Raw genomic sequence first — 17,834 nt, forward strand, 5'->3', positions numbered from 1 at the left:
GACTTCAGTCTGAGGTTGACTCAGCAAATGTCAGTGCCGTCGATCACGGTAAAATCACACACTGCTCTCGTGAGGGCCTTTTTGAGTGGCAGCTTATTATTTGCTCGGGATATCTCCTCAATGCTCTGATCCTCCCTCGCCGTCCGAGGACAAAACTGGATTGGTTTGGCAGGAAGACAAAGTCTAACTACTCACAGCTACGCACACAGAACCCTTTGGTATTTTGTGACAATGTCTCGTCATTTGGCGTTAATTTTAGCTCAGCGTGCCCTTCATGCATTTGCGCTGAAATGACTTTTAGCTTTTAATTCTTCACTAATTTCAGGACGACAGTGCAGTTTAACACATGAACATGATGCAGGAACTTGACAGAGCTGGAAAGGCTAGGAGGATTAATTACTCGAGGCAGCCTTGAGTAACCTTTTAACTTTGCGCTCTATTAGTTGGGTTTGACGGGGATGTTGGAGGACGAGTCTTGATATCTCCTCATGCTTTCCATGGGTAATGGTTGAAGAGGGAGGGGTTTGTGGATGTCACCTTACGGCTGTGTAATGCTGCTAATAAGTGCTAAATATTCTGAACTTGGAAATTTCCAATTACTGCTCCCAGCTGGACCTTGCACTTTTGATGAATGCTACAGCAGTTGGCCCTCCTGGTGAGAAGCCACAAAACTTAAATCAAGATTTAGCACACGGGGGAAAGGATTATTCTCTCTAGTCTGCTGTGATCCTAATATGTCTTTAATTGTATCCAGTGGTCAGCCATTTTGTGCTTGCTTGTATTTTAGTGGTGATTCCTTGTGAGTGAGGGAACCTTGAAAGGTGCCTAGTTTGTGTCTTATCCTAAGTTATGGCTGTTAATATTGAAGACCAAGTCTGGTTATAAGAATACGTGAGTAATCCAACAAAAAGTTGGATAAAGATTAGGCACACTTTTCAATTGACACGTATTGCGTTCATTGTCTGCTTCTCTTTTCGTGTCTAGGAATATCCTCTCTCTTTCTGAAGGCTGAAATGTAAAAATGTTTGATCATTTGCATCAAATCAGTGTTGTTTGTTTTTCTATGCTTTGTTGATTGGAAAAAAAGCATGAAAACAAAAGACGCGTGATCTGCCGCTTTCATTACATGTTATGTGCAGATGGTCTAATGTAACACAGAAGCTTTGGACTTATCTGACTCGAAACACTCTGCCTCCAGGAGGATTGGGCCACATTGATGCAAACACAATTGTACAAGCACACATGGAGCTTAACCAACACGTGTACACACACTTGTATGTTGTGCAAACATACACTCATGGCATTTACTGTATTTTTTTGCACCGTGACCTTTATTATTACAGGCTTTTTTATGTTTTAAACAGAGGTCAGCAGAATCAGAAACACCTGATCAGAATTTAAATTTATAGTGTTTTTTTTTATTATTATTTCTGTGGAACCAAAACATGTTTGGCATTATTCATTATTTTACACAGTAAACACCTGCAACATTATCTGTTTTCAAAGGCAGATTATGTTAATCTTTGTTTTGGTCCAACACATTTGACAGTCTCCTCTCCTCTCCTGTCTTCTCCTCTCCTCTACTCCTCCTCCTCCTCCTCCTCCTCCAATCTTTTGAACTTCTCCAGTTGCTGTGGGATCATAGTCCTGCTGTAAATGGTGAGCGAGCTTAATGGATTCGCACACTGTCATCTGTCCCTCGTGGGAAAACGGTTTAAAAAAAAAAAACACCGTCTCTTACGGCTTAGTCATGTTTTCCATCCTTTGTCACGGCACACTAAAAACACGGGCTTATTCATGAGCTCGCCGTCGCTGACATTCTTTAGCTGGTTGGCGAACTGAACAGTGACCAAGCCGAGCTATGGCACGCCTCGTGCCTGCCTTAGCTTATCCTACAAGCTCACACTGCATCAGTCAGGAATGTCCACACCCTGACAGCTGTGGGAGAATCTGACTCATTCGTCTTTCTGTCCCCAAACTCTCCACTCATGCATACTTATCCTCCCTTCTCATCCGCTCAATGCACTCTTGCTGAAGGGCTCTAGCACACCTATGAGGGCACGTAATGGATGTATTTTGATAGATGATATAGTAAAGAAATGCTCTTTTTCTGCAGCTCATGCTCCTTGAGTCATACCTGTTGTATGACATATTCTGCTGCCTCTGAGGCCATGGATGTACTGTACTGTACTTACGCATTCATATGGGAACACATCATCCGGTGTTTGACATCCCACAAATGAACACGATCCATTTGCATGATGCAATACCTGTGTGGCCAATGGGGGCAGTGCAGAGACAGTGTTTTCACTTGAAAAACAAACTAAGAAAAAAAGTCTAGAAGCATTTTTCAGGAAGTGAAATAAACAAACGAGTCTGAAGTGTGATTAAACAGCAACTTTATCTGGAGCCCTACGGCCCTTTCACATAGAAAAAGGCTTGCGTTTGCACCTTCCGCTGGATTCAGAGCTAATTAGGTGCTTATTTGTGTTGCAGGAACTACACTGCTAACTTACTGATGGGAAAAATGTGACAAATTATCCGTAGTAATGAAATATTGCCTGTAAAAGTACCTCTTTACCTCTTTAGAAAACTGTGATCTGTTACAGGTGTTATTAGGTTGTACTGCTTTTTAACGCAAAGATCTCATCATTCAGAAACTGTTGATTTACTGTGTTATGAATGCTATGAATGTTGGACATGTTCGGTCAGGTTGGTCCGTTGTGGCCGTGTGTGATCAACCCTCCATCTGACCTCATAATTTCGTTGTGCACTTTTGGTTGAATAATGACGATAAAGGTCCTTTTCCTTTCCAAGTATATTCACACACACACAACACAATCACTAGGGTTTTACAGAGAATGGAGATAAAGTCAGTTCTCGGGTTAAACCTGCTGTGAGGTCAGAGCAGAATAACCCCAATGGTAAAAAAAGGAAAGAATTATTATAAAGCGCCATTAAATCAAATAGCCACTCATTACAACCAAGGATTGCGGAAGACCTTCTCTGAATACACAAAGAAAGCAGATGAGTTAGAGCAGCAGAGGCCAATCCTGCCCACTTTATTAGGCATCCTGTGTACGGCAATATGACATAAATCTGACGCCATACCTGTTTACCGAATGAAGTGATGACTATAATATGTCATCAGAGATGAGAAACATGCGTCACTGATGGTGCATTGTGTCAGCCAGTTTATTTCAAGTTAATTTGCAGTCTGTAAATACTGCTTATGTTTATGTTGTGGAAAAGGAGTGTTTTTATTTTTTATCTGATTTTTAATTTACGTGGGATTGGTTCCTCAAACTACCTTTGGCAACGTTTGAATTTCTGGGGAGAGGAACTCCCACCGTTCCGTTAATGTACTCTCCATCCTGTATTCCATTCATGCATGGAAGATTTGTTCTGATGGACAAACATAACACTCCCAACATGCTGCACCAGTGCTCTGCGCTGAGAGAAAACGTCCTCTTGTGGCAGATTCTATTGAAAAGAATGAGTTTTCCAGAGCACAGCAGCGTCGGTTGTACTCTGCTCCTCAGCTCCTCTGTCTGACGGTGTGACTGCAATCAAATGTAAATAAAGGCTGTCAGCCATTCAGGGCCACGTAAATTAAAGCGGAGGATTGATGAGTGCACTCTGACACTTCAACCTAATCTATGTGCCTGTATTTCACGAGCTCTTTGAGTTGCCACACGTCTTGTACCTCTCGTTCTCTGGTGTGGAGTCATATATAGAGTATATACACATATATCACTGCCTTGTGCTGCATACGGTACAGTATATCCAGATGATGCAGACCGCTTGGCTGAGCAGTAATGGATGTCAAGGAGCAGGTTACGCGATGATGTGATATTGATCGGCTGCGTTCCTTCATGCCATCGATTAAAGCATCGGTGGGTGTGGGATCACTGCGTTAAAGGAGCTTCTTAAGAAATAATAAAGATGCTCTTTGTCAAGTGTTACATCTCCGTCAGGGTGAGATGTGAAGGCTGCAATCTATGCAATATAGTTATTGACTGTGGGCCGTACATACACCATGACAATTCACTAGAGTGAAATGAAAGATAAAAAAAAACATGTGGGCATGTCAAGGAAGTTAAAAAAACAAAACATGTACATTCACTCATTTCTAAAGAAGTATGTGTAATTACCTGGTACATACATTATTAGGGCTGCAACTATCGATTATTTTCATGATTGATGAAAAAAATGTTGATCAAACCTCGACTTGATGATGTCCTTGAATGTCTTATTTTGTCCGCAGCAAAGAAAAAGCAAAGAAAATATTCACATTTATGAAGCTGGAAAACTAGACAGCTTGTTTTAATTGTTAAAAACAACACTCAAACCAATTGATCGATTGTCAAAATATTTGACGATTCATTTCGTAATCGATTCATTGGAATAATAGTTGCAGCCCTATACAGTATGATAATGACAATACACATATAAACATTGATGTTCATTGATAGATGTAGGAAATTACAACTAATTTAATATACATTCACAGGAAATGCAAGCCAACCCGATATTCCATATTGTTTTCATACTGGTCAAAATCACTGGGTTGGACATAGACGTGAAACAGTGGTATTGAGCCGTCTCTAAATAGGATCCACTTTTGTGTCTGTGTGCACATATTTGTTGTACTGGATATATATATGTGAGTAAATGGAGCGTCACTCATTGATTTTTGGGGCGGAAAAAAACAGCAAAGACAGTCATGAATGTGAGAGCGACTGCGATTCGATGAGATGCTAAGAAGATTTGCTCCGAGTTTGTCCACAGAGTGTCTGAGCGGGAGAACAAGCTGCCACTACTCCCTTCATCTTCTCCTCATCCTCCATCAAAGCCTCCGTACTTTCAACATAATCACAGCCTCAAATTCATGTTCTCCATTTCTTCTTTCCCCACGAATACTATCTTCATTACCACAAATATAGCTTTCTCCGTTTAAGGGGGGGGGTTCCTCCATGCAATTTGTGCACACACGTCTAACTCTGCCGTCACTGCACACTGTTTCTCTGCAGGTTTCATTCCACTGTGTGTGTGTGTGTGTGTGTTCTCGCTCGATTATTCTTGTTGGAAAGTGAACGTACTTCTTGTGGGTTACATTCGTCAGCGATTACAACTTGAATTTAACTTAAATCACCAAATGAATCCTTCCGTGCAACATAAACCCCGTAAACACTGACTTCACTGTTCTACTTTGTGCTCGAGATCCACATTCATTTGAAACACATTTGATGAAAAATGTTTCACTGATGCCAACAAGTCTTATTTCTTCTGTAAACTGGAAAAACAAAGAATAAACAATAGCATTAATTCACATGGGAGAGCTTCCCAGTCCCTATAATTTAGTCAATATTCTGACTCCCACACTCACAATAAATTATTGCTATTCCCATTTTGGCCATAATTCAGACACCAAATGTGGTGTTTTGTTTACAAATTAAAGACAGTCTACTCTGTAATATTCAAATTTGAATGACTTAGTGAGACAGTGTAGTTTATAGGTCTGCAACAAGTGATCGATTTCAGTGTTGATGTTTTTTGTTCCATAATTAAAACACATTTTCTGAGACTTTCTGGTTTCTTTGCTCCACATTAATCAAATCATTGTGGACGACGTAAGATATTTGAGAACATCATCTATGTATCAATGTTTTGGAAACACTGATCCAAATTTTCAGGCATTTTGTGGACCGAACAACTGATTAATCAAATAAGATTTATTGCTGAGTTTTAGATCAAAGATTATATGTTTTGTACAATTTGGTAAATGGACAAATTTTTAGTGTCTTATATCCTTTTTTTCCAGTGCAACTAATAGGCTATCTGATGAAAAAGTACTAAAAAATTCATAAAATCAGATTGAATTTGTGAAATTTGGAAATCCGTCACAGTTCAAAGTTCCCTTGGCCTGTTTTTTAGGAATAAAAAGGGGAAAAAAGGGTCTATTTTGTCACTTTTGCACAATTATTGCTACTCCCGATATAAAATGAATCATAACTTTGACTCAACAACACATAAGAAGACAAAAGTGTTTTGTAAAGCCTGAAGATAAACACAGGATGTCTATATAAGGAGTTGTGCATTATTCCCGTGGCAATTTACCAAGGGTGCACCTGTGGCACTGACCCTCTGTGCCACATAAGCACAGAGGGTTAAGACAAGGTAAGGTTTATCAAGGATTATACACACACACACCACACAATCATGACATGGAGAAGCACAGGGAAATGACAAAAAAAGAATAAAACTGACAAAACAAAGACAAACCACATAAACAATAAGAGGAGAAAACAAGTGGCCAAGATACACAAAAACATGTTTTTCAAGACCAAGATGAATGGAACTGAAATCCTGCAGCAATACAACAGGTCGTTTGCCAGTAAGAAGTTTCAGGTTGAGTTTCAGGCCACAGACAGGAAATAAAACCCGCCGTGTCCCTTCATAAACAATCACGTCAGAGAGTGTCTGTGAGCTGCCCTTGACGCTTCACGCTCTCCTCCTTTATTGATGTTGTAAAACATTTCCAAGTCTTGTTATTCCGTGTGAGCTGAGCCTGTCTGGGGCATTTTCTATTTTCACCCGTCTAGTCTGTCTTAAGGTTTCATCAGCTGGATTTTAATCACGTGTTCCTCCACTCAGCTCTGACGTTCACAGTGTAATAGCCACTCTTGACCTTTACCTTTTTTTTTATCACAGAGAATATGGAGCTCTGGGAGTCACTGCGGGGACTTTTAAGGGGCAGTAAAAACCAGACGGAACATGAAAAAGCCTAATAATCTGCTTGTGTTTGTTATTTAGTCAATTCCTGACCTGTCACCAAATCCTCCTCATTATTTTTCCTACTTGTATCTCTCACACTCATCCTCCCTGTGGCTGTTTTTCCACTTTCTTTCTTTATTTTTTAAACACCCATAACCAAAGGGCCACACGGTGGTGTAGTGGTTAGCACTTTCGCTTTGCAGCGAGAAGACCCGGGTTCGAGCCCCGGTTGGAACAAGGGCCTTTCTGCATGGAGTTTGCATGTTCTTCCCGTGTGTGCGTGGGTTCTCTCCGGGTTCTCCGGCTTCCTCCCACAGTCCAAAAACATGCAATGTGGGGAATAGGTAAATTGGACACTCTAAATTAACCATAGGAGTGAGTGTGAGAGTGAATGGTTGTTTTTCTCTAGCTGTGTGTGGCCCTGCGATGGACTGGCGAACTGTCCAGGGTGTACCCCGCCTATCGCCCGATGTAGCTGAGATTGGCACAGCACCCCCCGCGACCCTCTGGTTGAGGATAAAGCGGTAGATGATGACTGACTGACTGACCCATAACCAAACTTAACTAAGAAATGGTGAGCAGTGCACAACTTAGATTCTGCTGTTTATAAGACCTTGCTCAACAATTCAGGAATCAGTTTACACATTATTTGAGTCCATATGTCCATAGCCAGCTGAATTGAATTTATTCATAATAATGCCAGGACTAGACAATATAGCTAAACTCATAATTTTCAGTCGATATTTGTGGTTATGGTGATAACCACAAATGAATGGAAGTTTTTTTTAATTTTCAATGGACAGAAAACAACTAACACAGAAATATTACACATTTATCTGAGTGAGTGATATACATATACATATATATATATATATATTTATATATATATATATATATACATATATATACATATATATACATATATATATATATGTATATATATATATATACATATATGTAGAAGGCTGAATTGCGATTCTGATAAATTCATAAAGAACATACAATCATTTTCTCTCAGATTTTAAAACCAGCCCTCATTCCATGGATTCCATGGATTCCATTATTTTAGAATGAGATCCACCTTATTGCTGGAGGTACAACTGAAGACAGAGAGAATTATGGGTGAAACCTTCTGGAGCAGAAGTGAAATCGGCACTTAACTCGTTATTTCCAGTGGCAAAACACAGGCGGCAGCTGCGCGGCTTCAGGATCGCGCCGTTCCCTGCAGGGCATGAACATCGTGCATCGTTTGAAAATCATGTGCTGCTGAAATTTAAACCCAAGCTTAGTCATGTGGGACACTATAAGACTCTGAATTGTCTCTTTGTCTGCCTGTAAGTAATCAACATAGTGTCCCACCTCCTTAAACAAAAACGCAACTGATCTTATTTGTTGCATTGTGTTGTTCTAGTATGATGAATACACAGTAGATCAGTCTAGCAGAGTTAAAATAACTGTAAGAAGAAGACTAAAGTAAACTCTTTATATTTAACTCTTAGTGCAAATCCCAATTGTATCCTGTCCTAATTAGATTTGGTGTTAAATTGACACTTTCAGTGTCACTTTCACATCTCAAAATTGACGGTGTTGAAGAAGACAGAGGACTGATCACATCGTCCCCCCAGCTCTCTGCCATTAGTTACCATGGAAGACGCCAGTTCTGCTTCAGTGACAGGATGTGTCAGTGAATCATGGGCCATAGGAACAAGGTTAATCATCCATAGTGTTTATGTGTGATTTGGGTGTTCCTTTTTTATTTTTTTGGTAGACCAAGTGAGTGAGACCTCTATCGAGTAACAGAGCAGTTTAAAACCATTCATTCACTTTATATTCCACATGAGCGTTGCGGGGCCGCTGGAGCCAATCCCAGCTTACCCTGGACAGTCCATTGCAGGGCTGAAAAACACAAATGTGAACAATCATTAACGCCCTATGGTCAATTTGTCCAAGCGACCCCATCCATTAATGGAGAAGCCAAAGATAGAAAAAGAGGAATGAACCTCTGCATGTTTTTATACCAGATAATCCAACACACACACACACACTATTTATCATATACAGTATTGATAAGCATTGAATACAGAATACAGATTGACTGTATTGTGCTCTACTCGGTTCACCACTAAGAGGAGTCATTGTGGACGCCATTTTCAAAGATGTCTCCATCCATGTGGTCATGTGCTTTAAAACCTGGATGTGGAAAAAAGACAAAACAAAGTGTGTTGTATACGAAGTAATCTTGTGTTTGTGTCGTTGCAACATCACTACATTACCATAAAATGTTGTTTTATGGGTTATAATTTTAATAAATTATTATTAGTATTTCAATGTTTACAGTTTGAGAATGAATGTAAAGTGATTTTATCTGAGGGTTAGGGCAAAAAAAAAAAAGGAAGTAAAAACACTCTTTTTGTGCTCTTTTTTCACAAAATGGAACATGTCTTTGTCTGATATGTGTGTGAGTGAGTGTGTGCGCACAGACACACACACACAGGCATTCTGAGGCTGAAATGATTTATAGCCAGCCATGTCTAATGGATTGCTTTGGCACTTGAGAAATTATGAAAAGAAATTAATTAGCCTTTAGTGACCCTGCTGTCCATCCGTCTCTCTCTCTCTCACACACACACATACACACACACACACACACACACACACACACACTGACCCCAGCACTTTGCTGCTCAGTGTGGATGTAGATCGAGTAAATGGGCATAAATGGACACATTTATCTTCACTGAATCACATAATGTCATATAATTATTGTACAATGGTGACATTTTTTTTTAATGGCCCGACTTTCATTACAAAAATGAATACAACACACTTCCTATTCAAAATTCTGTGATTATGTATCAATGAAGTGATACACTGTGCAAATAGAGGAAATCACGTCTGAAAAAGTGTGAATTATGAATGCACATTAAAGAAAGAAACAACAAAAATAAACAGAGATTAATAGCTAATAATAAATCAATTGTTCTGTCTTCATCAAAGCCTGACAGACTCTTCACTGTATTGAAGTAAACCAGTGAAAGCAAAGAAAATGAGCAGCTTAGTTTTCCCTCAGTGCATATTGTGGAGAATAGCTGTTATTTCCCATCTCTCTTCAGACCGACTTCATTTAGAGAAAGACAAAACTCGGCGTACCTGTCGAGCTGTGCCGTCCCTGCCTCTTGTCTCTGTTCCTGTGTGTCTCCGTTTGTCTTTTCATTTTGAAGATAATAGTCCACCTGAATGTCTGAAAACTACAGTGCACAACTTATAAATGTAAATAAATATGTGTTACATTCAAACCACTGTCAAATTTTTGTTGTTTAGATGTTACATTAGTCCGACTAAAATCGAGCTAGTCCGAGTCTGACGAACATACCTGGATAATGCGATTCATAGTCCAATTACTACTGCATGTATACACTTAGTCGGACTGGAGTCAGACTCGGCGTTCTTGACCCAGAAATAGAAGGAGACGACGTATAAACTGCAGTACTGTTGCCGGAAATCTCGCCGCTCACTCTTTGTTTTTCTGTGACGTAAATCGCATGTAGACTCGGCAAGACTACGGCCTTAGCTCGATTAAACTGCACCTGTAAACACATACGAGTGACAATGTGCTGCACTCAGGAAGTGATCAGTTTTATGTCAAGACAGATAGAGGCAACAGTAACTGTGCTAGTAAAGCGGAACGGCTGCAGGAAAGGTTTGAGTATGACTCAAAATATGAACCATGAAAGGTTTTCAGACGTGAATTCTGCTGAAAAAAAAAAACCCAGTCATTCAGCAGTTTCATGAGATAAATTCCTCTTGCTCTCACCTGACTCTGTGCTTCTGCTTCTCACTTAGTTCTTTATTTGCTTTCAGATGAAGCATGTGGCATATAAATAATTTCTTTACACGGCTCCGGTTCACAAAGACCAAACTGGTAGAATAATAACATCAACAACAACATAAATCACTGAAATATTACTCCCTGCGGGTTAAAGTTGAACCTGTTAAATCCTGCAGAAATCCTAAAAAAAAAGGTATTGTCTTTCATTAACAAAGCAATTCAATTGAATTGTATTGAACTGAATTGAGTTAATAAATTGGATTGGATTGAAATGATGAATGAAAGAGAACTCGAGAGTGAAATCAGTGAGGTCATTCTTTCATTTATCTGAATGCCAAAGACGGTAGAGAAAGTGATGGAGACAAAGGGAGACAGAGAGAGACAGGGGGAGACAGAGGGAGACAGAGAGGGAGGGCAAGACTGATTTGTGAACGTGGATTATGGAGGAATGTGGACGTCTAACACACCAGAACGCTTGTGTTTGCTCGGGCTTAGTGTTGCTCATATCTCCTCCACTTCCTCTGGCTTTGTTCCACAGGTACAGTATGTAGACACCAGCTACCACCCCATATCCAAAAAGGTCACCCCACTGTCACGTCGCTCACTCTCTCACACACACACACATGCCTCACTGCTTGACTCACTGAGCTCATATATTCACTGAGGTGTTTAGTGGGTGGGAGCTACAGTTGGAACATGGGACAATTCTGATGGATTTTCCACCTTTGATGTAGCAGCAGAACAAATCCAATGTCTTTTTTTCCAGCTGGCTCATGAGCGCAGTATTCTTTCCAGATGAAATGACTGCACACACACACACACACACACACCACTGTCAAGAGACATGTGTGATCACCATGTAGTGGTAATACTTCACTAACCACCTCCTCTTTACCCCTCTCTGCTGCAGATCTGATTTTGACCTGGACTATGACAGCTACCACGAGGACTACTATGACAGGTACTGTCGCTGAGCTCCACACGGCAGCTCACACACCATGTTGTTTGTTGGTTTTGTCAGAGGCCGCTGAAAGGGATGAAGCTGAAGTAGACACTTCCTCCCTGCTGTCTGCCTTTACTTTCCGCTTCCCAACCCTGTCTGCTGCACAACTGTCAGTCATTTGCAGATCAGATTGTGGACTTGTGTTGTCACTGCTTTGAAAAACCAAGATTTTTCTCAAACTACATCGTAATCTTTAAGGGACCGCTCTCTGCATGGTCCCCATACCCCAAAATAAGCCTTTTATATTTATATCAGGAGTTTCAGCTCTACATTGGCCACCATTTTGGACCAACATGTTTTTTTTTTACAGGGCCACACAGTTGGTGTGGTGGGTTAGCACAAAGACCCGGCTAAAAGAAGGGCCTCTCTGCATGGAGTTTGCATGTTCTCCCTGTGTGTCGTGGGTTTTCTCCAGCTTCTCCGGTTTCCTCCCACTCTCCAAAAACATGCAGATTTTGGTCAGTCAGTCATCATCTAACCGCTTTATCCTCCACCAGAGGGTCGCGGGGGGTGCTGTGCCAATCTCAGCTACATCGGGCGATAGGCGGGGTACACCCTGGACAGTTCGCCAGTCCATCGCAGGGCCACACACAGCTAGAGACAAACAACAATTCACTCTCACACTCACTCCTATGGTCAATTTAGAGTGTCCAATTCACCTAATCCCCACATTGCATGTTTTTGGACTGTGGGAGGAAGCCGGAGAACCCGGAGAGAACCCACGCACACACGGGGAGAACATGCAAACTCCATGCAGAAAGGCCCTTGTTCCAACCGGGGCTCGAACCCGGGTCTTCTCGCTGCTAGGCGAGAGTGCTAACCACTACACCACCGTGTGGCCCCATGCATGCAGATTTTGGGAATAAGCAAATTAGACACTCTAAATTGACCTATGTGACCCTATGTCAGCTAGGATTTGCAGCTCCTGTGGCCCTCATGAGAAGGATAAAGCGGCAGAAGATGAGTGATAGATGGGTTGGGGTTTTTTTTATAAACACTCACAACACTGATAAACTACACATCTTTTGAATTTTGATACTAGCTTAGAGCTCCATAGGGAAGGGTGAAGTGAGGGATATACTACTATATAACAGCTGACAATGGCTGTTTGTTTTTTGTCGAAACATGTCGTGTCTGCATATGTGATGACATGTCATGTTCTTGAGGGGGTGTACCATTTTGTGGGGTTAGATTTTAACTACTACCTCCTGTAACTCGCGTCCAAAGGGTGGTGGTAAGGGCAAAAATGAGCCATGGGATTGGGCCAATAAAGCGGGGTATGCTTTAGGCATAGCTTTGGTGTGAGTGACAGTGGAGGTGAAGCATGGTGAAATGCCAGCTCTTGTGCTCTGAGTAAGATCCACCTATCCATTTCTTCACCGTCTCTACCTTTTCATCCAAATATGGCCTCTTCTGTTTTCACAAAAAAAACAAGATGGCACTGGATAAACTGCAGAGCTCCAGGACTTTAGAAATGACAGTTCACAAACCAAGCGGTGCTGTTGTTGTCGTGTTGGACTGATTATTTGGGGACTGTGTCAATGTGTTACGAGTTGGCAGAAATACGTTCATGTGCAGTTTAGTTAAGTGCAGCGGTTACATGCATGAGGTGTTTTGACTGAGCTCTATATTATTGGTCCTCCACTGAAATTGCTCAGGGACGTTCCCCCATCCCTCAGGTCTCAGTCATAAACACACCACTCAGCACATCTGAATAAGAGCAGGCGGTCACATTGCACACGCACAAACTTGTTTTTACGTCTTTGTGAGGACACATCGTGGACATAATGCATTTCCTAACTCCTAACCCTAACCTTAACCATCACACCTAAGTGACCCAATGATAATCCTAACGCTAAAACCAGGTCTTAAATCAAATGTCCTCATAGGTTTGGACGTTTTCTGGACCTCACAGAGATATAAATACAACTACACACACACTCACATTCTCGTTCAGCATCCTTACGTTAACCTTACCCATCACGATAAAAATCCTAACCCTAACCTAGAGCCAATTGTACCCCTAACCTTAAAATAAAGCCTTAACCCTTTCAAAAGCCCTTTAAAGTTGTGAGGACCAGCCAAAATGTTCCCCAATGTCAAAATGTCCTCACTGAGATAGAATCAAAGTTTGGTCCTCACAGCCTAATACAAACATGCACACACACACACACATACACACACACCCTAATGCTCTGATGCTTTGAGTAATAACTGTCATCTTTTCTTTGCTTATTTTCCCTTTGCTTTGCTTTGCTCTGCATTTTTTTTTTGCCTTCGCTCAGGGGGAAACTCTCACCACTGATTTTTAATTTGCTTTTAACACAGTACGTAATTATTTCTCATGCTTTTGGCTAGCATTACTGACAGCTGTGCATGGTTATTTGTTTGGGTATACACCCATGTGTTTGCCTCGGGGTGAGAAGCAGACCGTGTGTGTGTGTGTGTGTATGTGTGTGTGTGTGTGTCTTTGTTTGTTGTTGGGAAGGGAGGTTTTTTTTGGGGGGGGGTTTGTTTTTTTTCCTGTCCACTGTCCTCTTGTGCAAACATGAAAGAAAAGTGACTTTCAGCACACCGATAACAGCTCGAGCTTACAAAGCTGCTTTAGGTGTGTGGGGTCTAATCCGCAGAGACAAACACTCTCCCACACACACTCGCACACGTTTGTGTAATCCTCACTCGTCCACAGTCTCTCTCATTGTCTGAGCCTCCCTTCTCTGAGATGACACTTCAAAGCCGGTGTAACAACACATTGTCTGTCTGCCCCTGAAAACTGCTCTAAAGGACATTAAACTCCCATAAGTATTCGGTCTCACATGGACACTGCTCAAAGCCTCTAATCGTACACACTTACGGTAGCTTAGTACACTCCATCCTCATGTGACACTGTGGCACCCATGTGCATGTGTGTGTGTGTGTCTGTGCGTGTATGTGCTCAGCACACAAACCTCTGCATTGAGTGTAGAGACTTCACAGAATATAATAGAGCAGAGAACAACAAAGGCTGAGCCAGGCTGGCTCTGACTGACTGGTTAAGAGCTCCATCAGTAAATCTACATTACTGTCCAACTCTCAGTCCTTGTAGCTGACAGCTTTGACCTCATGTTGCTTTTGAAATACAGCTGGAGGAATTTTTCTATCCCCTTGCTTTGCAGAAAATACTTAAAACTCTGCTCAGATTGTCCTCAGATTACTGTTACCACTGTGAATAACTTTTAAATCTCAACATCAGATCTGAAATTTGTTTGGGTGATTTTCTGCGTCTGGCGACAGCAATGTCCCCAGACATTAGGTTTCAGGGTTGTCGGTGCGATGCACTTTTGTTCACACGTTCAGGGAATTTCCTCAACTTTGGTAACAAATTATACAATAACCATATTGTACTACAAGCTGCAGCAATCATCAGAAGTGATGAAATGAAGGTTTCTTGAATGCATCTTTAAGCCACTCCTCTAACCTCAGCAAAATGTTTTGCTTGAAATGCCAAAACCTAGCACAAACGCTCTCTTCTTCAACGCTCTTCTAGGCTTTAGTTGTTAAAGGTCAATGTGACCTTACAAAACATCTTGTGAACTGAACACTTCACATTTGGTACAATGTATCCAATGCATCCAAGATCAAATATGCATTGTTTGTTTTTTTTAATAAACACGAACACATGACATTTAATTACATCTGGCGGAAAGGTTAACTTGCACTCGCCTCAAAACATATAGTTACAAAGTGGTTCACATATAAAAACACAAATTAAAAGACAAAACATAAAACCAAATCATTTGTTTTCAGCCAAGAGTGTGGAACTGTTAAAAGGCCCCTTTCAGACGACAATCAGGATTATACCGGCATGAAAGATTGCTAATATACTGTGGACATGGACCTTTTTGTGCTTTACAAGTGGGCGCACCCATGGTAAATTGCCATGGGAATAATACACAACTCCTTATATGGTCACATATTCAGGCTTTAAAAATATGTTTTTTTTCCTCTTCTTATTGTTATTTGTTGCATTTTTGGTAGTGATGTAAAGCAGCAATAATTGCACAGAAGTCACAAAATAGACCTTTTTTTTTTTTCTTTTTGCTCATAAAAGCGAGCCATGTGAACTTTGAAGTGTGACATATTTCCAAATTTCCCCAAAAATAAATCCGATTTTAAACATTTTGAGTACTGTTTGCTCAGGTGTGTTGATAGAGTGAAAATGTTTTTCATCATATTGCCCAGGTTGTGTTGAAAAAAGGACATGAGACTATAGACTCTGTATAAACTGTATGTTTTAACATTGTAATGGAAAAAAGCAGTGTTCTCAGGGTTAAAAGCCTGAAGTCAACAAGCTTTCAAGACTGAATTGGTCAGCGAAGGCACAGAGCCACTGGCACTAATTGGAACTTGTTTGTTTTTAATCATCTCACTTAATGAATCGATCATGCACAGCTGTTCCAACTCCACAGAAACCCCAGAAAAGTCCCCATTGTGGGTTTTTTTTGTTGTTGTTCTTTTGCCCTGGCCTTGACGCTCTCTGCAGCTTCTCCCAGTCATGATATTCATTTCGATCCAGTTGCACTCGGTCTGTGGGTCAGTGAGTCACAACATCACCACAGACATGCACATGCACAATGCACAGACACACTCTCATTTCTTTAGCTACCCACCCACCCACCCCACCCCATCAGCAGCACGGCTAGCATGGCGGGGGAGCTATTGATTGGCCCTGACAGAACCAATTACAGTCAGTGACAGATAGAAACATGGAGCTGTCCTCAGGGACGAGGCACATTGCCAGTGCACAGGAGAGAGAGAGAGAAGCAGAGATAGAAGGTAAAAGAGTAAAAGATAAATGAAATAGAAAATACTGTAAATATATTGTACATGTATATCATATACATCCACATTTATCACTGAGATGCTTGAATAGCTGCTGTATCCTATCCATCATCTAACATCTATCAGACCCTTGTTTAAACTTGTTTGTTGTGCCACTGTCAGTTTGATACAAGATGCATTTTGGGCACCATACCTAACAGAATAGATCTATTATTTAAAGGTGCAGTACGCAAAATTGAGCACCAACGTGTCAGACCAACACAATCTATTTAATGATAACAACACATCCCTCTGTTAATGTTGTATTTTGCACCTTTAATCAATGCAAATACAAAATGTGGTGTGGCACAGTCATGGCAGTTAAGTTAACCTGAAGATCTGTGTGAATGGTTGTATATGTTGGTCCTGCTCTAGGTTGGCTCCCCCCAGCTCCCTCCATAAACCTCCAAAGAATGATGGATTACAGCCTTTGATTCATCATTATTTCTGGTTTCAGTATCAGTTTCTTTATATATTTTATTTTTATTTATTTTCTACCACATAGAAAACTGCAACACAAGACCTTTTGTCAAATATTTACATTTCACTATTCAATTACTGTATAGCAGGGGCCAATTAAGATTTAGCTTTGGGTAGAGAAAATGTTCTCATGTACAGGTCCGCAGCATCATCATGTTTAAGATGCATTATAATTAGTGGCTATACATTACAATTATTCTATATATATTGAAGTAACATTGTCATTGTATCAATATTTGCATTGTGTGAAGTCAAGGATTCAAATCAAATGAAGAAAGCTGTCATTCAATGCCATTTAAACAATATTTATTTTCAGTGCAACGCTGGAGGACTATAAACAATAATAAATAATAGATAAAATAAATAAGAAAAATAGATAACAAAAGTCAAAAATAAATAAATAACAAAAGTAAAAGCAAAGTAAAATTGGACATTCAACTATAAATAATAAGTACTTTCAGAAAAGAATCAGCGCCTTTCATACAAGGATTGCAGCTCAAAGTGCTTCACGATCAAAGGAAAATAAAATAAAGATGCAAATACAACGATAAAGCGCAACACAAGGTGAAATGAAAAGGAAAAGTCTAAAAGTAAAAAGATGCAACAGTAACATACAACACAGAGGGGGGTTAACAGCCTATAGAGTCAAAAGGTTAAAACCCTGTTTTAGCTTTAAAATGCACTAAAACTGCAAAGTCACTGTAGTGAACAAGATCACGTATCTCAGCAGACCTTTTATTCCAACGTTTTGCACTTTTGAGTTTTTGATACATTAGAATCTTATACTCCGTGCTAGTTGGAGCGTTGCAATGTGCTCAGTCTGTATCGATCTGGATGAAGAGTAAAGTGATCGCACCTGCCAACTGTCGATGGCTTTAAAAGCTT

General features: G+C 40.6%; 1 protein-coding gene across 1 annotated transcript in view; it reads left to right on the forward strand.

Moving 5' to 3' along the window:
• Window positions 1–17,834, forward strand: part of si:dkey-234i14.2 (heterogeneous nuclear ribonucleoprotein C) — a 41,041-nt gene that overhangs the window by 17,127 nt on the left and 6,080 nt on the right. Inside the window, exon 3 of the mRNA XM_044031222.1 lies at window positions 11,517–11,567. Within this exon, the coding sequence (XP_043887157.1) occupies window positions 11,517–11,567 (51 nt within the window). The remainder of the gene's footprint in view (window positions 1–11,516; window positions 11,568–17,834) is intronic.

The sequence above is a fragment of the Solea senegalensis genome, linkage group LG7 (assembly GCF_019176455.1).
Source record: "Solea senegalensis isolate Sse05_10M linkage group LG7, IFAPA_SoseM_1, whole genome shotgun sequence".
NCBI classification, from domain to species: domain Eukaryota; kingdom Metazoa; phylum Chordata; class Actinopteri; order Pleuronectiformes; family Soleidae; genus Solea; species Solea senegalensis.